The following is a 19274-nucleotide window of genomic DNA, read 5'->3' on the forward strand; positions in this document are numbered from 1 at the left end:
ACGCATCAAAAGTTACAGCCAAAAAACCAGAACCTGAATTTTCGACATTTTTCAGCAGGTGCTTTTTCGCTCGCCATTTCTCTCCTGTTGGTCCTACGCTCTTTTCGCTGCGATTTCTGAGTTCCTGAGGCTCCAATCGGTCGGATAAGGATCGTTTAAATCGAATCTGAGACCAAAAGTTTTTTGCCAAAAAAAAAAGTAAGGCTAACCCCTTTCCATTTTTGGCGAAAATTTTCGCGATTTTGAAAAGTGCTGGAATCAATTAATTGTAGCACTGATCGGACGTAATTTTGCGAGAGAAATCGATTAGGCGCAGTCCCAATACGCTGCGATCAACGCATCAAAAGTTACAGCCAAAAAACCAGAACCTGAATTTTTGACATTTTTCAGCAGGTGCTTTTTCGCTCGCCATTTCTCTCCTGTTGGTCCCACGCTCAATTCGCTGCGATTTCTGAGTTCCTGAGGGTCCAATTGGTCGGATAAGGATCGTTTAAATCGAATCTGAGACCAAAAGTTTTTTGCCAAAAAAAAAAGTAAGGCTAACCCCTTTCCATTTTTGGCGAAAATTTTCGCGATTTTGAAAAGTGCTGGAATCAAATAATTGTAGCACTGATCGGACGTAATTTTGCGAGAGAAATCGATTAGGCGCAGTCCCAATACGCTGCGATCAACGCATCAAAATTTACAGCCAAAAAACCAGAACCTGAATTTTCGACATTTTTCAGCAGGTGCTTTTTCGCTCGCCATTTCTCTCCTGTTGGTCCTACGCTCTTTTCGCTGCGATTTCTGAGTTCCTAAGGGTCCAATTGGTCGGATAAGGATCGTTTGAATCGAATCTGAGACCAAAAGTTTTTTGCCAAAAAAAAAAGTAAGGCTAACCCCTTTCCATTTTTGGCGAAAATTTTTGCGATTTTGAAAAGTGCTGAAATCAATTAATTGTAGCACTGATCGGACGTAATTTTGCGAGAGAATTCGATTGGGCGCAGTCCCAATACGCTGCGATCAACGCATCAAAATTTACAGCCAAAAAACCAGAACCTGAATTTTCGACATTTTTCAGCAGGTGCTTTTTCGCTCGCCATTTCTCTCCTGTTGGTCGTACGCTCTTTTCGCTGCGATTTCTGAGTTCCTGAGGGTCCAATTGGTCGGATGAGAATCGTTTGAATCGAATCTGAGACCAAAAGTTTTTTGCCAAAAAAAAAAGTAAGGCTAACCCCTTTCCATTTTTGGCGAAAATTTTCGCGATTTTGAAAAGTGCTGGAATCAATTAATTGTAGCACTGATCGGACGTAGTTTTGCGAGAGAAATCGATTGGGCGCAGTCCCAATACGCTGCGATCAACGCATCAAAAGTTACAGCCAAAAAACCAGAACCTGAATTTTCGACATTTTTCAGCAGGTGCTTTTTCGCTCGCCATTTCTCTCCTGTTGGTCCTACGCTCTTTCCGCTGCGATTTCTGAGTTCCTAAGGGTCCAATTGGTCGGATAAGGATCGTTTAAATCGAATCTGAGACCAAAAGTTTTTTGCCAAAAAAAAAAGTAAGGCTAACCCCTTTCCATTTTTGGCGAAAATTTTTGCGATTTTGAAAAGTGCTGGAATCAATTAATTGTAGCACTGATCGGACGTAATTTTGCGAGAGAAATCGATTGGGCGCAGTCCCAATACGCTGCGAGCAACGCATCAAAAGTTACAGCCAAAAAACGAGAACCTGTGTTTTTGACATTTTTCAGCAGGTGCTTTTTCCTTCGTAATTTCTCTCCTGTTAATCACACGCTGTTTTCGCTGTGTTTCTTGAGTTCTTGGGGTCCGAACAGCGTAGATGGGGTCGTCTTGTTCGATCTCCAGCTGAAAACCTGACCACCCTAAAAATTAGATTTTCTATAAAAATTCGATATTCTCCGAACATTTTCCGACCATATCGAAAAACGCGACAATGTTTACAGTGAGGTCACATGTCGACGTAATCGCGCGCATTTCAACAATAAGCCCGCTTCATGCAGCTAATTAAAAGTCACGTCTGAAAAATAGGTCATCATCTTTCATCTTTTCTGGATCCTCCCAGCTGCTCATTTCGTGCTGACTAAAATGAACACCCCATAAATCTGGATAGTCCAACCCAGTCGATTTGAAAACAAGTTGCCGGCCGCAAAGCTCGGAAGAAGAACGATTTTGTCCGTTGGCTCATTTTTGTAATAAAGTCTGTTAATAATGGTGTACGTGGTGAGGTGTCGAAGTAACAAAACCCAAGAATGAATTAGGCAGAGTAATAAATGTACCATGAATCTATTTCACTAATTTTCACAATATAATCTACCTTAAGCTAGATTACAACTTGTTTAGTAGGTTACTTTTTTTTTACATGACATTGTTATTCTAAGTATAAAATAAGCCTGAAAGCTCATGCGTTATATGTTTATAATCTAATAATTCAAGGTTAGCGACGACTCAATTATTTCTACATTCAATACTTCTAAAGCCTGCCAAAATCAATTGTGGCGATGATGCCGCAAAAAAGGGTTTGATGATTGTTTCGATTACACATTCACTCCGGCATGACCAGATCATCCATCAAGTACTTGTATTGTTCAAAGCAATTTTGTACGTCGACCAATACTTACTTCTGAATCGTTTTCCACTTTATGTCGTTTTATTTATTCATACTGAATTTTCTACAGTAAAATACGTGTACGTCGTATATCGTGCTGACTACAGCGTTTTGTACCGCTAGCTATAGTTTTCGATTTCGTATGGACCTACACAGACATTTCTTGTCGATTTTGAGAGAAGTTCAGGAGGTCGGACATTGATTCAATATCCGTTATCGTTTTCACTTTGCAACGGTATTTTGCAACGAAATCGACACATGGATCAAATACTTTTCGGATAGCAACTTTTGTCATTAATAAATAAGTGTTTTGACTTCAAACATTATCTTCGGATTATTTGTAGTGATTATTATTTTAATTTTTTTGTCAATTTTCTAATGTATGATTTTTGTCCTCCCTTCAATTTTCTTCGAAGTGAGGCTTTTCCAAAAGAATCTAACAATCAAATGCCTGAATGCGCATCGTCACTCAATCCATTCATTATTATAACTTCTTTTTCTTTATTATTTATTATTTTTCTGTTCACCGTTTCATCAGGAATGAGCTCTTCATTTTTGTAAATGTTCTGTAAACGTAGTACATATCAGTAATAATTACTCGTAACATTATGGATATTATATCATGTATGATCTATTTCAACGGCAGGCTTACACATTATAACAGACCAGATAAAACTTTGTTACACGATTTTACTCCTATACCTTAATTATATTCTATTCGTAATAATAGTAATAATAATTATGTAAGCTAGTAAACTTTTTCAAAGATTCCACGCATGAACATTGAATATGTACCTAATCGTAGAATGTACAAATGTATACTTTATGCTTCATCAAGAATCAATATTCAATGGTAATAATGACAAAATGATAAAAAGAAACAACAACAAAGACAATAATAGTATAGGCAAACTCTTATTAAATATTTACCTATATAGCATTGTACTTAGCGTTACTTATAATATTTTACAGGTATACGCATGTGTATATCATCATGAATTATATGCATACTGACGAGTTACATAAGTTCGGACAGAAGTTGATTTGACTCACTCTTTTTTTCCACATTATTCTCGCCATTTTAATATATATATATATATATATATATTTTTTTGGTTTTTTTATTTTTATTTATTAATTTTTTTTATTCTATTTTTCTTCAATTTTAGCAAAATGGAGGGATTTCACTAACAACTTGCTTGAAAAATGCGCTGCACCATTCACACCTATAAACAAATATAAAAACCTCTGCGGACACATTCATCATCCCAATAATACGCTGCATTTTTGAACTTTTTTCTAATTATGTATATGTATGCATGTGTGTAATTTATATCGAATAATATCAATATTTATTCGTTAACGTTATCATTATTATACATAGCTGCGCATGGCAATTAAATATAAGTGAGATGTATGTAACATCGGAGGATGTCTATTGTTTGCAGGTCGGACATTGATTAGCATAGCTTTTCGTTACACCGCGACATTCTGAACTTTCAATGCAATCTATAAAAACGAACAAGATGATGCATACATATAGGGCAAAAAAACTACATACACTGTTTCTACAATACAATACTGCATTACTTAAGTAACGTACACACGATATTTTATAACATATAATCTAAATGCGCATAAATTTATGTCGAATACTATTTGAGTTTTACAATCACGTAAGCGGGATTTCTTTCATTCGGTTATTTTTTACGTTCCTTCTTTTCTGCATAGTCCTTAAATGTAGATAAAACTGTGCAACAAACACCTTGCAGTTAAATCGGCACAACTACGGATCATATCGTCCGATTAGCCCTTAATATAATGTGTCTTAGAAGCATCTATTTACTATTGATTAGCGGATTATTCATCTGGTGCATTTGATAAAAGTAGACTCTGTTAAAATCGATAATAGTAATAATAATGATGATGACGATGACGATGATAATATTAATTAAATGTGTGTAAGTGATGTATTTGCAACACAGAATTAATGTGTGCCTTTATATTTATATCAATGCGTAGATTAGAATACTATTTATAATTGTACAATACTCGTAAGAGCACAATAAATTATTTTTGATTGCTGAATATTATGGTTTTTCAAATATTTTTTCGCTTCCTATTACTATTATCTGCAATTTTTAATCATGTGGCACCTACATTTGATGCATTTTTCTATCTCTTCTATTCCGATTCGATTTTTTCCATTTGGTATTTGTGAATTAATTGAAAGTTGAATTTGTTGTTTATTCCTTTCAATTTTTCAGAGCTTCTCGTATTGTAACTTTTACCCACCGTACATGTGTAAAGTAAGTGAAGCTTACTTGGTTTACTAACTGCGCCCTTATACATACTAAATGTTTTTCTTTAATTTGAAAAAATGATAAGAGTTCCGATTCGGCAGACCAATTAATATCTACGTCGTTTTTATTCATGTTCCATTGATTATTATTAATATTAATATTGTTATTATTATTATTATTATTGTTATCATTATTATCATTATTATTATTACCATAATTATTATGTTTTGCATGCGAAAATATTATCATAAGAAATATCCTCCACAGAGTTAAGCTGGACGGCGTTGATGAAATTATAGGATCTTTGTTAATTAAAGCACAAGGATGAGTTATACATATAGGTATGTATATGGTTGGGGCAGTAGGGAGATCAAAGTGATGGTTCATCGATATTTATACACTCTGGATAAAAACTTCAGACAGTATCGCGAAAGAATTATCTACGTAATTCGAATTGGCGATCTTCGCTACAACGGAATTATACATTTATGTACCTGTGTCAAGTATGTATACATATGTATAGTTTGTGACAGTGACTATAAAAACTCTTTCTCTGAAAATCCTCCATCCACAGGGAACAGAATTATGATCCGATATTGCATATATTGTACATATGTAAGGTAGACATATGTATATAGCGTATAGGTAAGTATGCAGGATATTATTAATATGTATTATGTACAACGGGTACCACGGTATAATTTATTGAGACAAATATTGGCGCCAAACTTACGTTCAAAGATGCATAAAAATAATTTACGCACAGTTTGGCATCTCATGAAATGTTAATTTTTAAACGTTTTATTTTACTTTATTTTTTTTTTTTTTCGTAGTCGTAAGCTTTCGAAAGATTGCAACGTAGACAGTTATATAATAGATCAAAGTCTCCGTAATTGACTAGCGTTAATGTTAATAACAAATCTTTTAGTTACTTATTATATACACATAATTATGTATGTATATAAATAACCAAGCTTTTATACGTTATGCAGTAAACAATTCGAAAACTATCATATACTCGACACAATCATCATAATTATTAAATATCTCGGCTGATTCAGTTGTGAATTGTTTGATTTATATCTATTATCATTGTTAATTTTCTCTCAATTTTTTGCCTCAAACGAATTTCTGTGCAGCATTAAGAACTGTAGTTGTATTAAGGTTGAATAATGTTGTTTATACGAAAAATACCGAGATACATATATACATATGTACCCTATTATTTAATACATAATCAGAAAGTACTTTCTTAACAACACTATCATATATATAAAACACCTAGGCGTAAGTACATACTGTGCCTAACGATCACGCGGCAAATCGGCGATCGATCTGATACGTTAAAAATTATAATAATCATGATAAACACCGATTGCACATAGACGACTGTTCGTATAATTTAGAGATTACACGGTACAAATATTTGAAACATACTTTTTCTTGTTTGACGTCGCGAATTAATGAATAAATTATATATTATAAATTTATATCCGCGGTCATTTTTAATAATGTAACATATAGTTCGAACAAGATTAGTATATAATACTACATAGTATTCGTTGTTGAAAATTATCTTCTCATTCTTTCCTTTGATTCTTATTTTCGCATTTCTTTATAGGGGTGAAAAAACAATTTAACAAAGAGAACAACTAATGATGATAGTAATGATTAACAAACAATACTTACAAAGTAGATTTCGCAATCATGCTAAAATCATATTACGTAAACATAAACGTAATTGCTCCAAAATAAAATCTAATCGAAATCCTGTTTCGATTGTACATATCTCTATCCTCCTTCTTTCCTTTTACCAAATAAATAACACTGTTTAAAACAGAATCAAAAGTTACAATTATAATTATAATCATAATGGAACCCACTCCAAAGTCTATTTTTTTAAGGAAAATAAACGAATTTTGAACGCAGATCTGATAAAGAGTTGAAAATCCAGTCAAAATATGTCTTAAAAAAAATATCCTCTTAATGGAGGTGGACATAAAGTAAATTTAATTGCTGAGAAATGGAGCGAAAAGTTTGTCAGCGTTATTCAAGCAATTTTCTAGACTTATAATATAAGTGTATCAAGTTCCAATTATTACTATTCTTTTCTATTCTTTTTTTTTGCCATTTTTTTGTGTTTCGTTTTATCAATTTGCGTCTGTTCCAGAGTACAAAAATGCGTATCATCACAGCGATAATGGAATGACGGATTTCTTCTTCACTCTCGATTATCTCGCTCGAACGCTTTATCCCGCCGCTCAGAAGAATTCAGTAGCGTTGCTGAAACTCGTGATGCCATCTGTTAAAATCTATGTGGAAGATGACCATTGAGCCGTTTGCCAATCCGGCTAGAAGGAATCTGTAATAAAAGAGTGAAACAGAAAGGAATCAGTACAGAAGAACGGAGGGGATCTGACGTATCGCCGACGGTAGGCTAGACCGTGGCGGCACCTACGTCAGGTCTATACTTTCTCTTGGCGTCAAGTCGCCAGGGTGGTACGTACTTTTGGTCGTGCGATAGCGCCAGCGATCTGACGCTGCTTTCGCAGGCCGGGAATGCGTAGAGCAGCGCGAGATTGAAGGTTCGCCAGACTTCAACGATCCCCTTGTCTCCTCCAGTCATCAGGTACTCGCCGTCGCGGCTCAGGAGCAGGCACTGAACAAGGAATAATGGGAGTTTTTAAAAATTGCAGACATTTTATCACCATTTCAGGTTCCGCAGATGCATGCTGCAGTAAGAATACTTCCAATGAACTTCTCTAATTATTATGAGAGTAGCGAAGTTCCATTTCGATACTCATCGCCAACCTTACCTGAAGATTATCGTTGTGAGACTCGTGACGAAGTCGTTTTCCATTTATCGTGAAAGCCGCGACGTGTCCCCGCTCGTAATTGACTACTATGACACCTTCCCGGGACATGGCGATGTTCTCGGGCGAAGAGTAACCCGACGGAGCATCGAGGGACCGGAGAAGATCACCGAAGGTCGTGTGAACGAGGACGGGGCCATCTTTAACATAATTTGAGGGTGAAAATGGACGATTCGAAAGTTTGAAAATCGTCGGGGCTTTCGGGGACTTACAATGCGATCCTGAAACCACCAGGCCAAGCTCGGCAGAGATGACGACGGCTGTCACCGGCTGCTCGTGACCCGTCAACGTCGCCCGGGGCGCGGGAGCCTCGCCTTCGCCGACTATTGTCTGGGTACGCGCGTTCCAGTGCCAGAGAAGGACCGTGCAATCTGCGCTTCCCGACGCTATGTAGCAGTCGGATGTGATGTTGCACTCGCTTCGGGAGAGGCAGGTCACAACTCCGTAGTGCCCGAAGACTATCTGGACTATTTTAGCTGCGGGAGAAGATAACTTGTGATGAAGAACTTGTGATGAGAGCTGGGAATTTATTTCTTTCGAGATTTTGATACGCGTGCGGATTGTTTCATCGCACGGGGTTTTTAGGGCACTTCGAGAGCGATCAGAGTGCCCCTACGATTTCTGCCGTAAATCTACCGTTTGTAGACTAAACTTAAACCTTTTGAATTCTAAAAGGTGTCCAAATTGACATGTTGCTTTTGTCTGTTTCAACTAAATCTAAACGTGATGCGTGAAGCGAGAAAAGCTTCTTCACACCATCAGACGGAGGATTTAGATCAAGTCATTAGACAGCTGAAACTTCCCATTTTAATATGAATTCTTCGAGTTGTTTCATAAGGTAGGCTAAACGTCGTTAAGTTGGACCTAATTTTTTTCCATTTCGTTTTTGATTTCTATAAAATTGAATGGTTCTACCTGTCTCGGTAGAAAATACGCGGAAACTGTTGTCCCAGAATCCGCAAGCAACGAGAAATCTGCTGTCAACTGTAGTGACGAAGCAGTTGCTCCGAATCTTCAGCTTCTGGCTGAAATTATCACCCAAGTGTCGTCGGAGCGCCGGATTTGAGCTGTTTGACGTTTGAGCTGAAACGCGAAGGGTGGAAGGAAACAAACATTGCGGCGATAATATGAAAACTGAACAGCGATAGAAATGCTTTTTTTGTTCAACTTACAAAGAACCGGATCCATCGACAAGGGCTGATTGACCGCCTGCGTTTGCGGAGTGTCAGCGTAGCTCGGAGACTGAACCGATGCTGAAACGGTCAATACATGGGAATATTGAGCTTGAGATATGGAATCAGCAAACAACGTGAATTATCTTCCAAATAATCTTACCAGCGTAGGTTGTGTTCCACCGATTAACAGCGAACTGTTGTCCCGTGGTTACCGTCACGACGGAGGGCAACGGAAGCTGGGGATAAGTGTTGGCCGATATGTGGCAAATCGGCGAGTTGGACGGGAACTTGATCGTCATGCATACGTCGTCCGGAATGCTCGAGAACATCATTGGGGACTGCGGAGAGAGGAGGAGGGGGGAATTTTATTTCATCATTTAACGTTGTATAATAAATTTCGCGTTATTAGACTTGCAAAATCCTCACGGACTTGGGTCAGAATTTCTTCCTCCCACTTACCAGGTGCATCGCCGAGCTTCTGGGAGGATGCGGTTCCATCAGCAGCTGAGACGGGGTCTGTCCAAAGTTACGGATCTGGTTCTCGATAGCCTCCTTCATTACCGGGTCTCCGATAGAGTCTAGTTCCACGCTGCCCTCGTAGGTCAGGTAGTAAAATACGTTCGTGGCCCTGACGGCTTCCGGACCTGCGGAAAATAAAGTGTTTTTGCCTTCCGAACAACACGTAGAAGACACCGAACGTGTCGCGAGATCGTAATAACGCGAATGAGAAATACGACCTCCACCTAGAACGCATTAATTCCTTTCTGAATAAAAAGTAACAGATACGAGAAGCCCGGTTGTCATTTTGTTATTATTTTCTTTTCCCGTTGGGATACGTGTCGCATCACGCAAACGCCCGGATGGAGAGGACAAGGAAACGTGTTGCGTATTACAGGGTGAGGCCGAAAACACGTGGCTAATTGGCGAGGAGTTGCTTTTTCTCTCGTTCTCTCCGGATTCGTAGGAAAGGCGATCGAGCCGAACTTAAACCTGCACGGCTGAAGAAAACTTGCGAGTAAAAGCCGTCGAGAGAATGAGAAACGGATCGGGGACCGGGTGCAAACTAAAAACTAATTCCTTCCATACGGTCTCGCCTCCTACGCGAAGGGAGGGTAAAACTGTCTCCCGCATCAGAAACAGGGCTGGGGGACATCTTCGGGGAAGCGCCGGATATAGAGGCGTCTCAAACAATTAGCATCAGCCAAAAATTTAATTTAAAACGATCCCTGTGTACCGACACTCCGGCAGAAGGCGGCGCCGTCGTGACGCGACTCGTGGAGGATTTTAAGTCGTTCCTAGGATCTCTTTTTTTTTTGTTTTTGATTAGAAATTACTCACCTTTCTGCTTGTACCCGAATATCAGGTCGATCCACTGATGCAGCTGGCAGGAGACAAACTCGGACTCGAGTGCCTGCGGCGCAAAAATAAATGGCGTCATTTAATTGCAGTTTCATTTTCTAAGCATAAGATTGGAAATTTGCTCACCATTCGATTGATGCGAATAAATTCTTCCGGCGAAGATGCCCACGGTGGTAAATCGACGTCGCCGACAGCGCTTCCGTCCTCCTGTCTGCCCAATCGGTAGCGATTACTGTTGACAAGCATCTCGGGCAGGAAGAAGAATTCCGGAATTAATTCCTGGATGCAAGAAAAATGGAAGAGAATAAAAACGTTGGCATGAAAATAAAACGCGGGGCTATTTCGTGTACGAACCTTGACATCCGACGTGTCTCTCTGGCAATTCTTCCAGGATAGTGCTATAGACGAGAACAGTCTGTTGGGATGGTCAAACTTGCCCCCCTGGAGTGCTAGGAACATTGTTGTCATCGGTTCCTGAATCCAGAAGGTGCACGTTGAGTTTGAATAAATGGTAACGGGTAAAAAAGCAAGAATCTCATTTTTCACGGCAGATATTTTTGGCACGAATCGAAACGGTACTAGTACGAGTTCGATCCTTATTCTCGTCTGAATCCTGTTCTTGTTCAACTGAATTTCTGTTTTACGTTCCGTAGAATTGGATTTAATTCAAGGTTCTATTCAAAAGACCGTATCTATACATTCGGGCTGGTTATGAAAATACAAGATGACAAATAAAACGAGGTTTTCGAACGGCAGACGCGGTGTCGGAGTAAACGAGGCCTGATAAATACTCGGGTCATTTAGATGCGAGTTTAATTCCGAATAAGTGATTATTCTGAAAGCGCCTAGTCACGCGTGTTTTCGTGTAAACGAGAGAGCCCTTGGCCTCGTCGTACGTGCGAGTACGGCTCAATTATTTCCACCACCAGGTGAATATTGAACCTGCTCCAGGAAGTCGCATGGTTTTTACACGTCCCGGAGGAAGTAAGGAGGCAGCCGAAAAATCCGGGGCAAGGAGCGCCGCGCCAAGGCAGCGTTGTTTACCATTTCGGTGAGGAAGAAAAAAAAAAAAGGAATGGAAAGAAAAAAAATAGGAAAAAAAATACACTCGTCTATGCTCCGTAACACCAGGCGGTGCCGAGTCCGTCTTCAAGACCTAAAAGCCGCCACTTAGCGACACTCAATTCTCAACGGGGCCCTCAACGCGCTTCCTGACATCCTCGAGGCGCCCCGACGCCTTGACGAATGTTACCCAAGTGTCCCGCACTTTGACTGGAAACCAGAGGACTCGTCAAAGGCTCTCCTTCATTCTCTGTCTGTCCCTCTCGCTCTCTCTCTCTCGCTCTCTGTGCTTTGCGAAAAAAAAAAGTAAGCGAAAAACGACGTTTCGCGACATTTTTAAAGAGAGAAGAGAAGAGTAGAGTAGTTTTGTTGCTATATTTTGGGCAAAAAAAAAAAAAAAAAACTACAATATTATCACAACATTACAATTGTCATGTTCTTACACACAGCACAAGTCGGTGTTTGATGGTTTTTTTTTTCATTCTCGATCAAATGTTTCGTTAAACTATTATAAAAATAGGAATAAGGTCGGTTAAGAGTAGTAGGAGAATTAGAATAAAAAATTGTCAAATTTAACGACTGCACAGCAAAGCTACTCCGAATTGGGGTTTCAACAAGCGGGACGCTAAAGCTGCAGGGTGTCTGCTTAATTTACGATCTGTAAATGAGTTGACTACTCAACAAAAGATAGTCGGAAGCTCTACTCTGCGCACAGCCGCAGCCATCGTTGTTCCATATCTCATCCGGCTTCGGGATGAAACAGCGACTGCTACAAACTACTTAACGAACGACTGACCTTCTCCCATAAGTTACACTCCTTAATACCCGTAAGGCTAGATGTAAGCCCGTGATAACGAGTCAAGAAGACTTTGGGCAAAAAAATATTTATCGAAAAAATTTCCGTGCCCCCCAGTTTAGATGTATCACCGCGAAAAGCATCTTCTTGGACTCAGGAACAGGCATCGTCGCTTGTTCATGCATGAAAAAATTGTTTATCGCTACGAAACTCTTTTTACACCTTATCTCACGTCGAGTGTTCGTTTTTCACTCTAAAATCGCATTGCCCAAGGAGAGCAAAAAAACGAAATCCAACGTCACTCACCACGCGAATGAGCCAGTTGAGAACGAAGGCAGCGGTTGAGTAGTGAGTACCGTAGTGAAACGGTGGAATACTATCATGTTCCCAGCTCTGGTAACGTTCCTCAAAGTAGGCGCGACGACTCGGGTTCAACGCGCCGATGGGCTGGAAACAGGGTGAAAACAGAGTGTTCAACACCGGTGTTAACAAGAGCGAACCAAGTTCACTGCACAGGCGAGCGAAGTACCTTCGACTTGTATGTTGTGTAACGCACCTTAGATAGGTCCCGATAGTTGCTCGGGAGGCTCAGGTCCAGTTCCTTGGTCTCGTAGTTGGTCAGGACCCAAGGAAAAACGGGGTACTGGTTGAGGTCGTTGTAGGTTCGCCCTGGAATCAGAAACGAGAATGGATGAGGAAAAAGAGATGCGCCACAAAGCAAAGAAACGATCTCACCGCCATCCTGAGGCAACGAATACTGCGAGCCTCAGGGAACTTTCGAACGGATCAACTCGAGTGTCTCGATATGACGAATGATACGCGGTTTTGGCTTGGCCTCGGTGCCAACTCGGGGTTCCGATAGGATCGAAGCGATCCGTCACCGACGGTCGTAGGTGGACGTGCAGTCTCCAGTTCTTATCGCGAAGTTTCGCCAGAACTAAGTCTGGCTACACGCGAAGTACAGGCGGTATTACATATTACACGAGGATCATGCAATGCCCGGGACAAGGATTGACTTAATAAATCGGAGGATGTGAAGTCTGTTTGCATTAGCATAAGGAGCGTGTAACGTAATTATGTACGGACGCACGTGTACCGGAAACGGTTATCCTTTTCCACGACGAGAGCAACTCGCGTGTACAAGCTCACGGTCGTCGCGGGTTCGGACCGCAGTTCGAATCGCACCGCCAGGATTTACTCGCCGCATGTGCCTTATACCCGGAGGCCTCCCACCGCACGGACGATGCGCCGAGTTAGTCAGCTCATTAATAACACTCCGGGGATGGTTTTCAATTAAGAAAGTAAAATACTGGCTTTGCAATTACTCATCACGTGCCGAGCACGTGAGGAACGGCGGGATGCTTTTTCGATACCGAAATTGTCGGTGTAACGTCAACTCTGCATCGCTATCGGTGTCGTATCAAACGAAATCGGAGTATCATTTGGCCCAGTGATTTCTTAGGAGGCCGAATTTGACTGTTACGATTTGAAATTTTCGAGTTCGAGTTTTACAAGTTATATGATCGCATCTACGTACCCGTGATCAATTTTTTACGATCGTTAATAGTCCGATATCATTGACATTATATCGACTTCGTTTACCGATTTGAAGAACAACTGAAAAAGAAGCGAAACTTATGGGTACAAAAAAAAGAAAAAAAAAAGAAAAAAAAGGAAGAGATAATACAAAAACCCTTGAGGTAAAGTCAAACTCATTTACGTCCAACCTCCGAGCGGGACAAGAGAGTTCAGGTATAAAAATGAACAAGCGTGATAATTAAGGCAGGTTGATTCCTCGGTTCAGACGTCGAGTATCATTGACGGGCGTGAATGCACGCGTGCCCTGAGGGGTGAATTTCAAGGATTGCGTTAGTCGAGGACCACCCACGCGATGTGCGGGTTGTGTTTTTCAGCAAGTTGCAGCGAGGTATGTAATACCGAGCTTTGGTAAACGATGACTGACTGTCATCCGCGTAACGAAGACGACCAGAAATTCTTTCGGACATATTTTTTGTCGAAGGGTTTAAAGTTACACTCGTGGCGCGTATCGATGCCGGAGACTTTCCCCTTATGATAAATGCGAATGAAACGTGATCCTCCGAGCACGGAGTCGCGGCGATATTGCTATTCGTTGGTGTACCAAGCCTCGAGATCCGAGCTAAGCTTATCGTTAATAATTAATGCTTCTTTTATAATGCCGCGAAGTTATGACGCCTGCCTCGTTACTACAACCGATCTGGTCGCTAACGTCGTCCAACATTTTTTTTTTTTTTTTTATAAAGGCCGATAGAGCGGCTAACCACGTTCTTAGAGCGACGAGTGCACACCTTGGTTAGAATGCTCTTCAACTCACCGTCGCTCAAGGGTCATCCGAAGTTTCTCGAAACGAAGCCGCGAATTAACGCAAAGTCGTGCAAAGACGAGGAATTTATTTTCGGAGTGAAATTCAAGAAGAAACGTACAATTTGAATTACGAAGAGACCCTCCCGACTACGGAGTCTCATCTTCTCCCCCAAGGCTCTTGGGTTTCTTCCATTTTTACTCGCGGCAGCGGAATGGATACACCAGTGTGCGATACATGCTCACACTTGCGCATCTCGGGGCGTCGGTCGTTCTATTTCGAAGCAAACCGAAGTCGGGCTCAATGGGGCGCGGTAGCCCGTTTAGGATGAGCATAACTCAGAGCCTCTCGCCTAATCGCTTCTGAAATTGTCACTCAGGTCGTCCGGCCCCCCCTCCTCAGCATCCCTATCTATTTTCCTCTCACCCACAAGAATGAACAAGAATTAGTAACGGCAGCCAGCCAGCCAAACGAAAACGGACCGCTCGTCATTTCACCACCAACCGCAGGCATACGAACGCTAATTAAAACGTGTCACCGCCCCGACAAGAGGCGCCCGCTTAAGTATACCGGTAAAAATTGAAACGGGTGATAATACGAGGAAGCGAGAGAGAGAGCGAGACAAGTATCGAAACAAAAGGAGTAGGTAAGGCGATTTGAAGAAAATTACTCTCGCGTGCGGGATAAAAGACGACGCCGTTCGTTCTGCGTGTACGAAAGTCACGGAGGAAATTGAGGATAACAATTCAATTCAAGGAATTATAAGATTACAGATGACGATGGTGATCATGATGATGATGATGATGATAATAATAAATACGCAAGGGATGCGAGGGGATAATTTTGGATAAATCATTAGCGGAGAAGAGTGGCGGCGGCGCGGGCGGTGGAATAAAGCTGGAGGAGAGCGTTATGCGTCAAAGTGATAATAAATGAGGGCGTCCACGTGAGTGAGGGTCTGGGGATGTCGTCGCGACACGGGAATGCGGGGGACGGATATCCAGAGACCGAGAATTCTGGTTAGAGGGATAACGCTCGGTGTCTCACTACTCCTATTCACATCCTTAGGCTTCTTCGGGTACGCGAAGCCCAACCCGATGAGGCGTCTCTGCGCGGGAGGATGGCCGTCCACTTTTACACACGCACGTCCAGCCTCGTAATAATAACCACAAACAAACGCCTCGCAAGAAGAAGAATGAGAGGTAGAAGAGACGAGGAGACGGAACGTTCTCCGTTCTCCGTTCTCGGTTTTTAATCGCGTCGACGACCAGTGCGTGGCTTGCCGCTTAAGGTAGATATAATTCCGATAGCGCCGAGAATGAGAAGCCGGCTAGATGTAGGTAGATCAGTTTTTTCAAATCTTGATTGATGCTGCGGCGGAAAGCGCAGGCTAAATTATATCAATATCTATCCTTCTATCGGTCAATCACTGACATTTTTCTAAATCAAACGTGCATTCGCTCGAAATTCATCGGCGAGTTTGCCACGTAAGATACGATGAGACTGCGATAAGGAGAAAAAGGATGTAACAGTTTTGGACCGGATGATTTATACAGTTTTATTTATTTTTATTTTTTCTTTCACATACCGAGAAGTAGATATATCAGCGCGGTGCTTGTTACCTGGCTTTCTTCGCACGATATACGCCTCGTACAAGTTTTGTGATCATTATACTATTAACCGCCCACTTATAAAGCCCGTTCTCGTACAATAGCATGTTACATCGCAATGAATCCTATCTCATTCCATTTCAAGAGGCGAAACTTGCGAACACGAGAAGCACCGAAACTGCTCAATTAATTATTTGGAAAAAGTAGTTGGAACGAGAATACGAAGGCGATCTGGAGGGGCGATTCAGAGTTCGATTCGGAGCGAAATTTTTTATTTGAATTTTTTTATTTTTATTCACGAATGCCGCCGCTCGACTAGCGGTACGAAAATTAATCCAAGTATGTGTATAATAATTACGTACGGATATCGCGCAAAGCGGGTGTATCAAGGATGCAGAATTCCTGCAGGGGAAAGGATCCACGCGATGTTTGCGGGTAGATATCTTACCGATAAATCATTCGCCTCCGAACAATAATTCACCGGGATGCCGGGTTGTGTGCGGAGCGAGAAGGAGAGGCCTCGAATCGAGCGAATGAGAGACTGCGGCAGCCCGGCGGAAGATCGAGAAAGATCGAGATAGTTGGATGCATGTATACGCGGAGGCCTGCAGATAGGATCGAAGAGGCGAAAGCAGAGACCTGTTGGCAGCTGGTTTGGTATAGTTTCGTGTCGGACACGGCCGTGAGGGATGGCCGGCCGGAGTGACGGGGATGAGGCGATTCCAGCGGGATCGGCGGCGAGGCAAAAGCCTCTTGCTGCACGCGTTACGGGCCGCGGAACCGCGGGGCCCGCATCGTATTTACGCCGGATTGACTACCATCAATTTTTGGCAAACGAATACGGAGTACGAACGAACGAACGGACGCCCTCGAAGCGCGGGAGCCCCGGCAGGACACCGAAGACCGGTTCCCGGTTCCCGGTTCCCCGGGTTCGCGTGTTTCATACCCCCCGCATATTTATTTATCCGCGCAATTAATATATGCGCCTCGTAAATACCGGGAGAAACTTGGACTGGTATCCGGTTTAACTGGTGGACTCTGATTGCGCGCCTGACGCGATTCTGCTCTTTATCGGACTTCGTATACCGTCGACATTCTATTACAGGGGTTGAAATGCTCCGAAACTTGAACGAGAGTCGAGCGAAGCGAATTTTGGGCCCTTGCGTTTACGGTTCAAGATTTCTTGCCCGGATTTTCGTACGAGCAGAATCTGTAACCCCGACAGTTACGGCTTATTTCGAAATCGTTACGCCCGATTTAAGAACTCCTCGCAAAAAATATACCACGAAGAAATCTGCAGAACCTGTTCAACTCAATTATTCGCTGAAATTGACGCTGGAGGGAAAGAGAAATAAATGGTATATCAACAAACAATAAAATCATTGACCGAAATAATTTAGTTTTATCAAGGCGTCAAACAAAAATTTCGGATAATATTACCGACTATACTTTGTAGAATCTTCGAGTCAAACGAGGCTTTTTTTTTTTGGTTGCACAATTTTAAGCGATATTATTTTCAGCAAATAATAAAAAGGGGTATTTTTTGACCGATTCTTTGTGCAAAACAAAGTTGATACTTCGCAGAGGCGGTGGCGGGGATTAAGCCACGCGGAACGCGAAGAAGACAGACAGACAGACAGACGTGGAGCGTCGAAATTCCCCGAGGGGGTAACTCGGGTGCCGGTTTTCCTGAGGGAGAGAGAGGATTACCGGCGGCGGTGCGCCGTGATGGGACGAGGATTACACCCGGGTCTGGGGTGAGTGCGGAACAAGAGACTGATTGAGAACGCCCCTAACGTGAAACGACAGACTCCATCCGTCCGTGCAGCCCTAAAAAGACCGCCTTGCCCCGTCTAGTTTACAACATGCGCAAGTACGAGTACCTATACGCCCTGGAATTACGAGGAGCACACAACGTGTAGTTTGAGGGCGCGGTTTTTACCCGCTTCCGAACGAGCGATGATTGGTCATTTTTCCTGATTCTGAGCAACGGCGTTGCTGGCCTTTGCCATTATCTATCACCGCAGATGCGCGCCTCGGGAACGTTACAGAATATGGGGTGACTAGTTTTTACTTACCAGCAATCGTGTTGAGGAACATCAAATATTCGAAATTCGATATCTCTCTGCGTTGCCATTTTTGGGTCATGTTTGAACTCCGCATGAGTTGACGGGGCGACATCATCGAAGCTCTTCTGTAAATGGAAAATCGAAATTGTACACGTCGTTTTAACGGTGATGTAGCTACTTTTGGAAAAAAAAAAATAAAAATTTATGATCCTCGTGGACGCGAGCAGAGAAGAAGACCGGCGGAGAAACGATCACGGGATGTTTATTTATAAAGCAATATCCATATCCCAGCCGAGGGTTGAATGTCTAGTAGGATAAATGGATCTGCCGCATCACTTTGATATACGTAATTACGTTCGCACTTGTTTTCGATTTGCAGTAAAAAAGCGTTATGCATTAAGATGCGCGCGATGAGCTCGGCGGCACGAAACTCGTAAATTAAATCCTGACTTTACAATCTTTGATTCAAGTCTCAAGTGTTTATGTACCCCGGAGTACGAGGTTTAATGACATTTGGAAGGTGAAAGCTCGCGGTCTTCATAGCCGTGCAAAATATTACTGTTCATTATTATTATGAAAAATATTATCTATACCTTACCCAAGTATGACGAAATGCTGACAGGCAAGTATTGACAAAGCTTAAGAAATAACCGGTTTCCCCGGAATTATGTAAATGGTTTTAGAATTTGTGTTCGAAATTAATTAACTCGCTCGTTTCACCGCGATTCCAATCGAACCACCGTCCGTAGTAGGATAATTGAATAATAAAAGATGAACGTTGCTTTTGATAAATCGGCCAATTAACACCGTGCGTGATGAGTGGACAAGCCGTACGTCGGGATCGATCCTGATCGGTTAGCCGCGCGAATTAAATTCGCATCTTAGACAGCTCGCTAACGAAGTGACAATCCAACCGTGTGGTTGCAGCGTGCACCAGCAGCATCGGCATATGCTGCAGGCTTCAGGATCAGCAGAGAGATCGCGAGAGGAACGGCCCGAATGATATTTATATTGTACCATTAAAGTTTTGCGCTGAAAATAATTTTCATTGCCGATGAAAGAGAAGCGAATGAGAGAGAGA

At 42.0% G+C, this 19274-nt stretch overlaps 1 protein-coding gene across 4 annotated transcripts in view; it reads right to left on the minus strand.

Annotated features, from left to right (window-relative positions):
• Positions 1–2264: 2264 nt before the first annotated feature.
• Positions 2265–19274, minus strand: part of LOC124308003 (neurobeachin) — a 240577-nt gene continuing 223567 nt past the window's right edge. For all 4 annotated transcript variants that reach the window (XM_046770257.1, XM_046770258.1, XM_046770256.1 and 1 more), the window contains 14 exons: positions 18203–18318; positions 12730–12842; positions 12480–12620; positions 10670–10789; positions 10442–10594; positions 10295–10367; positions 9416–9600; positions 9117–9294; positions 8954–9034; positions 8697–8864; positions 7994–8257; positions 7725–7921; positions 7416–7567; positions 2265–7270 (listed from right to left, as the gene is read on the minus strand). In XM_046770257.1, the coding sequence (XP_046626213.1) occupies positions 7180–7270; positions 7416–7567; positions 7725–7921; positions 7994–8257; positions 8697–8864; positions 8954–9034; positions 9117–9294; positions 9416–9600; positions 10295–10367; positions 10442–10594; positions 10670–10789; positions 12480–12620; positions 12730–12842; positions 18203–18318 (2032 nt within the window). In that variant the 3' untranslated portion in view covers positions 2265–7179. The remainder of the gene's footprint in view (positions 7271–7415; positions 7568–7724; positions 7922–7993; positions 8258–8696; positions 8865–8953; positions 9035–9116; positions 9295–9415; positions 9601–10294; positions 10368–10441; positions 10595–10669; positions 10790–12479; positions 12621–12729; positions 12843–18202; positions 18319–19274) is intronic.

This window comes from Neodiprion virginianus, chromosome 6 (assembly GCF_021901495.1).
Source record: "Neodiprion virginianus isolate iyNeoVirg1 chromosome 6, iyNeoVirg1.1, whole genome shotgun sequence".
NCBI lineage: Eukaryota > Metazoa > Arthropoda > Insecta > Hymenoptera > Diprionidae > Neodiprion > Neodiprion virginianus.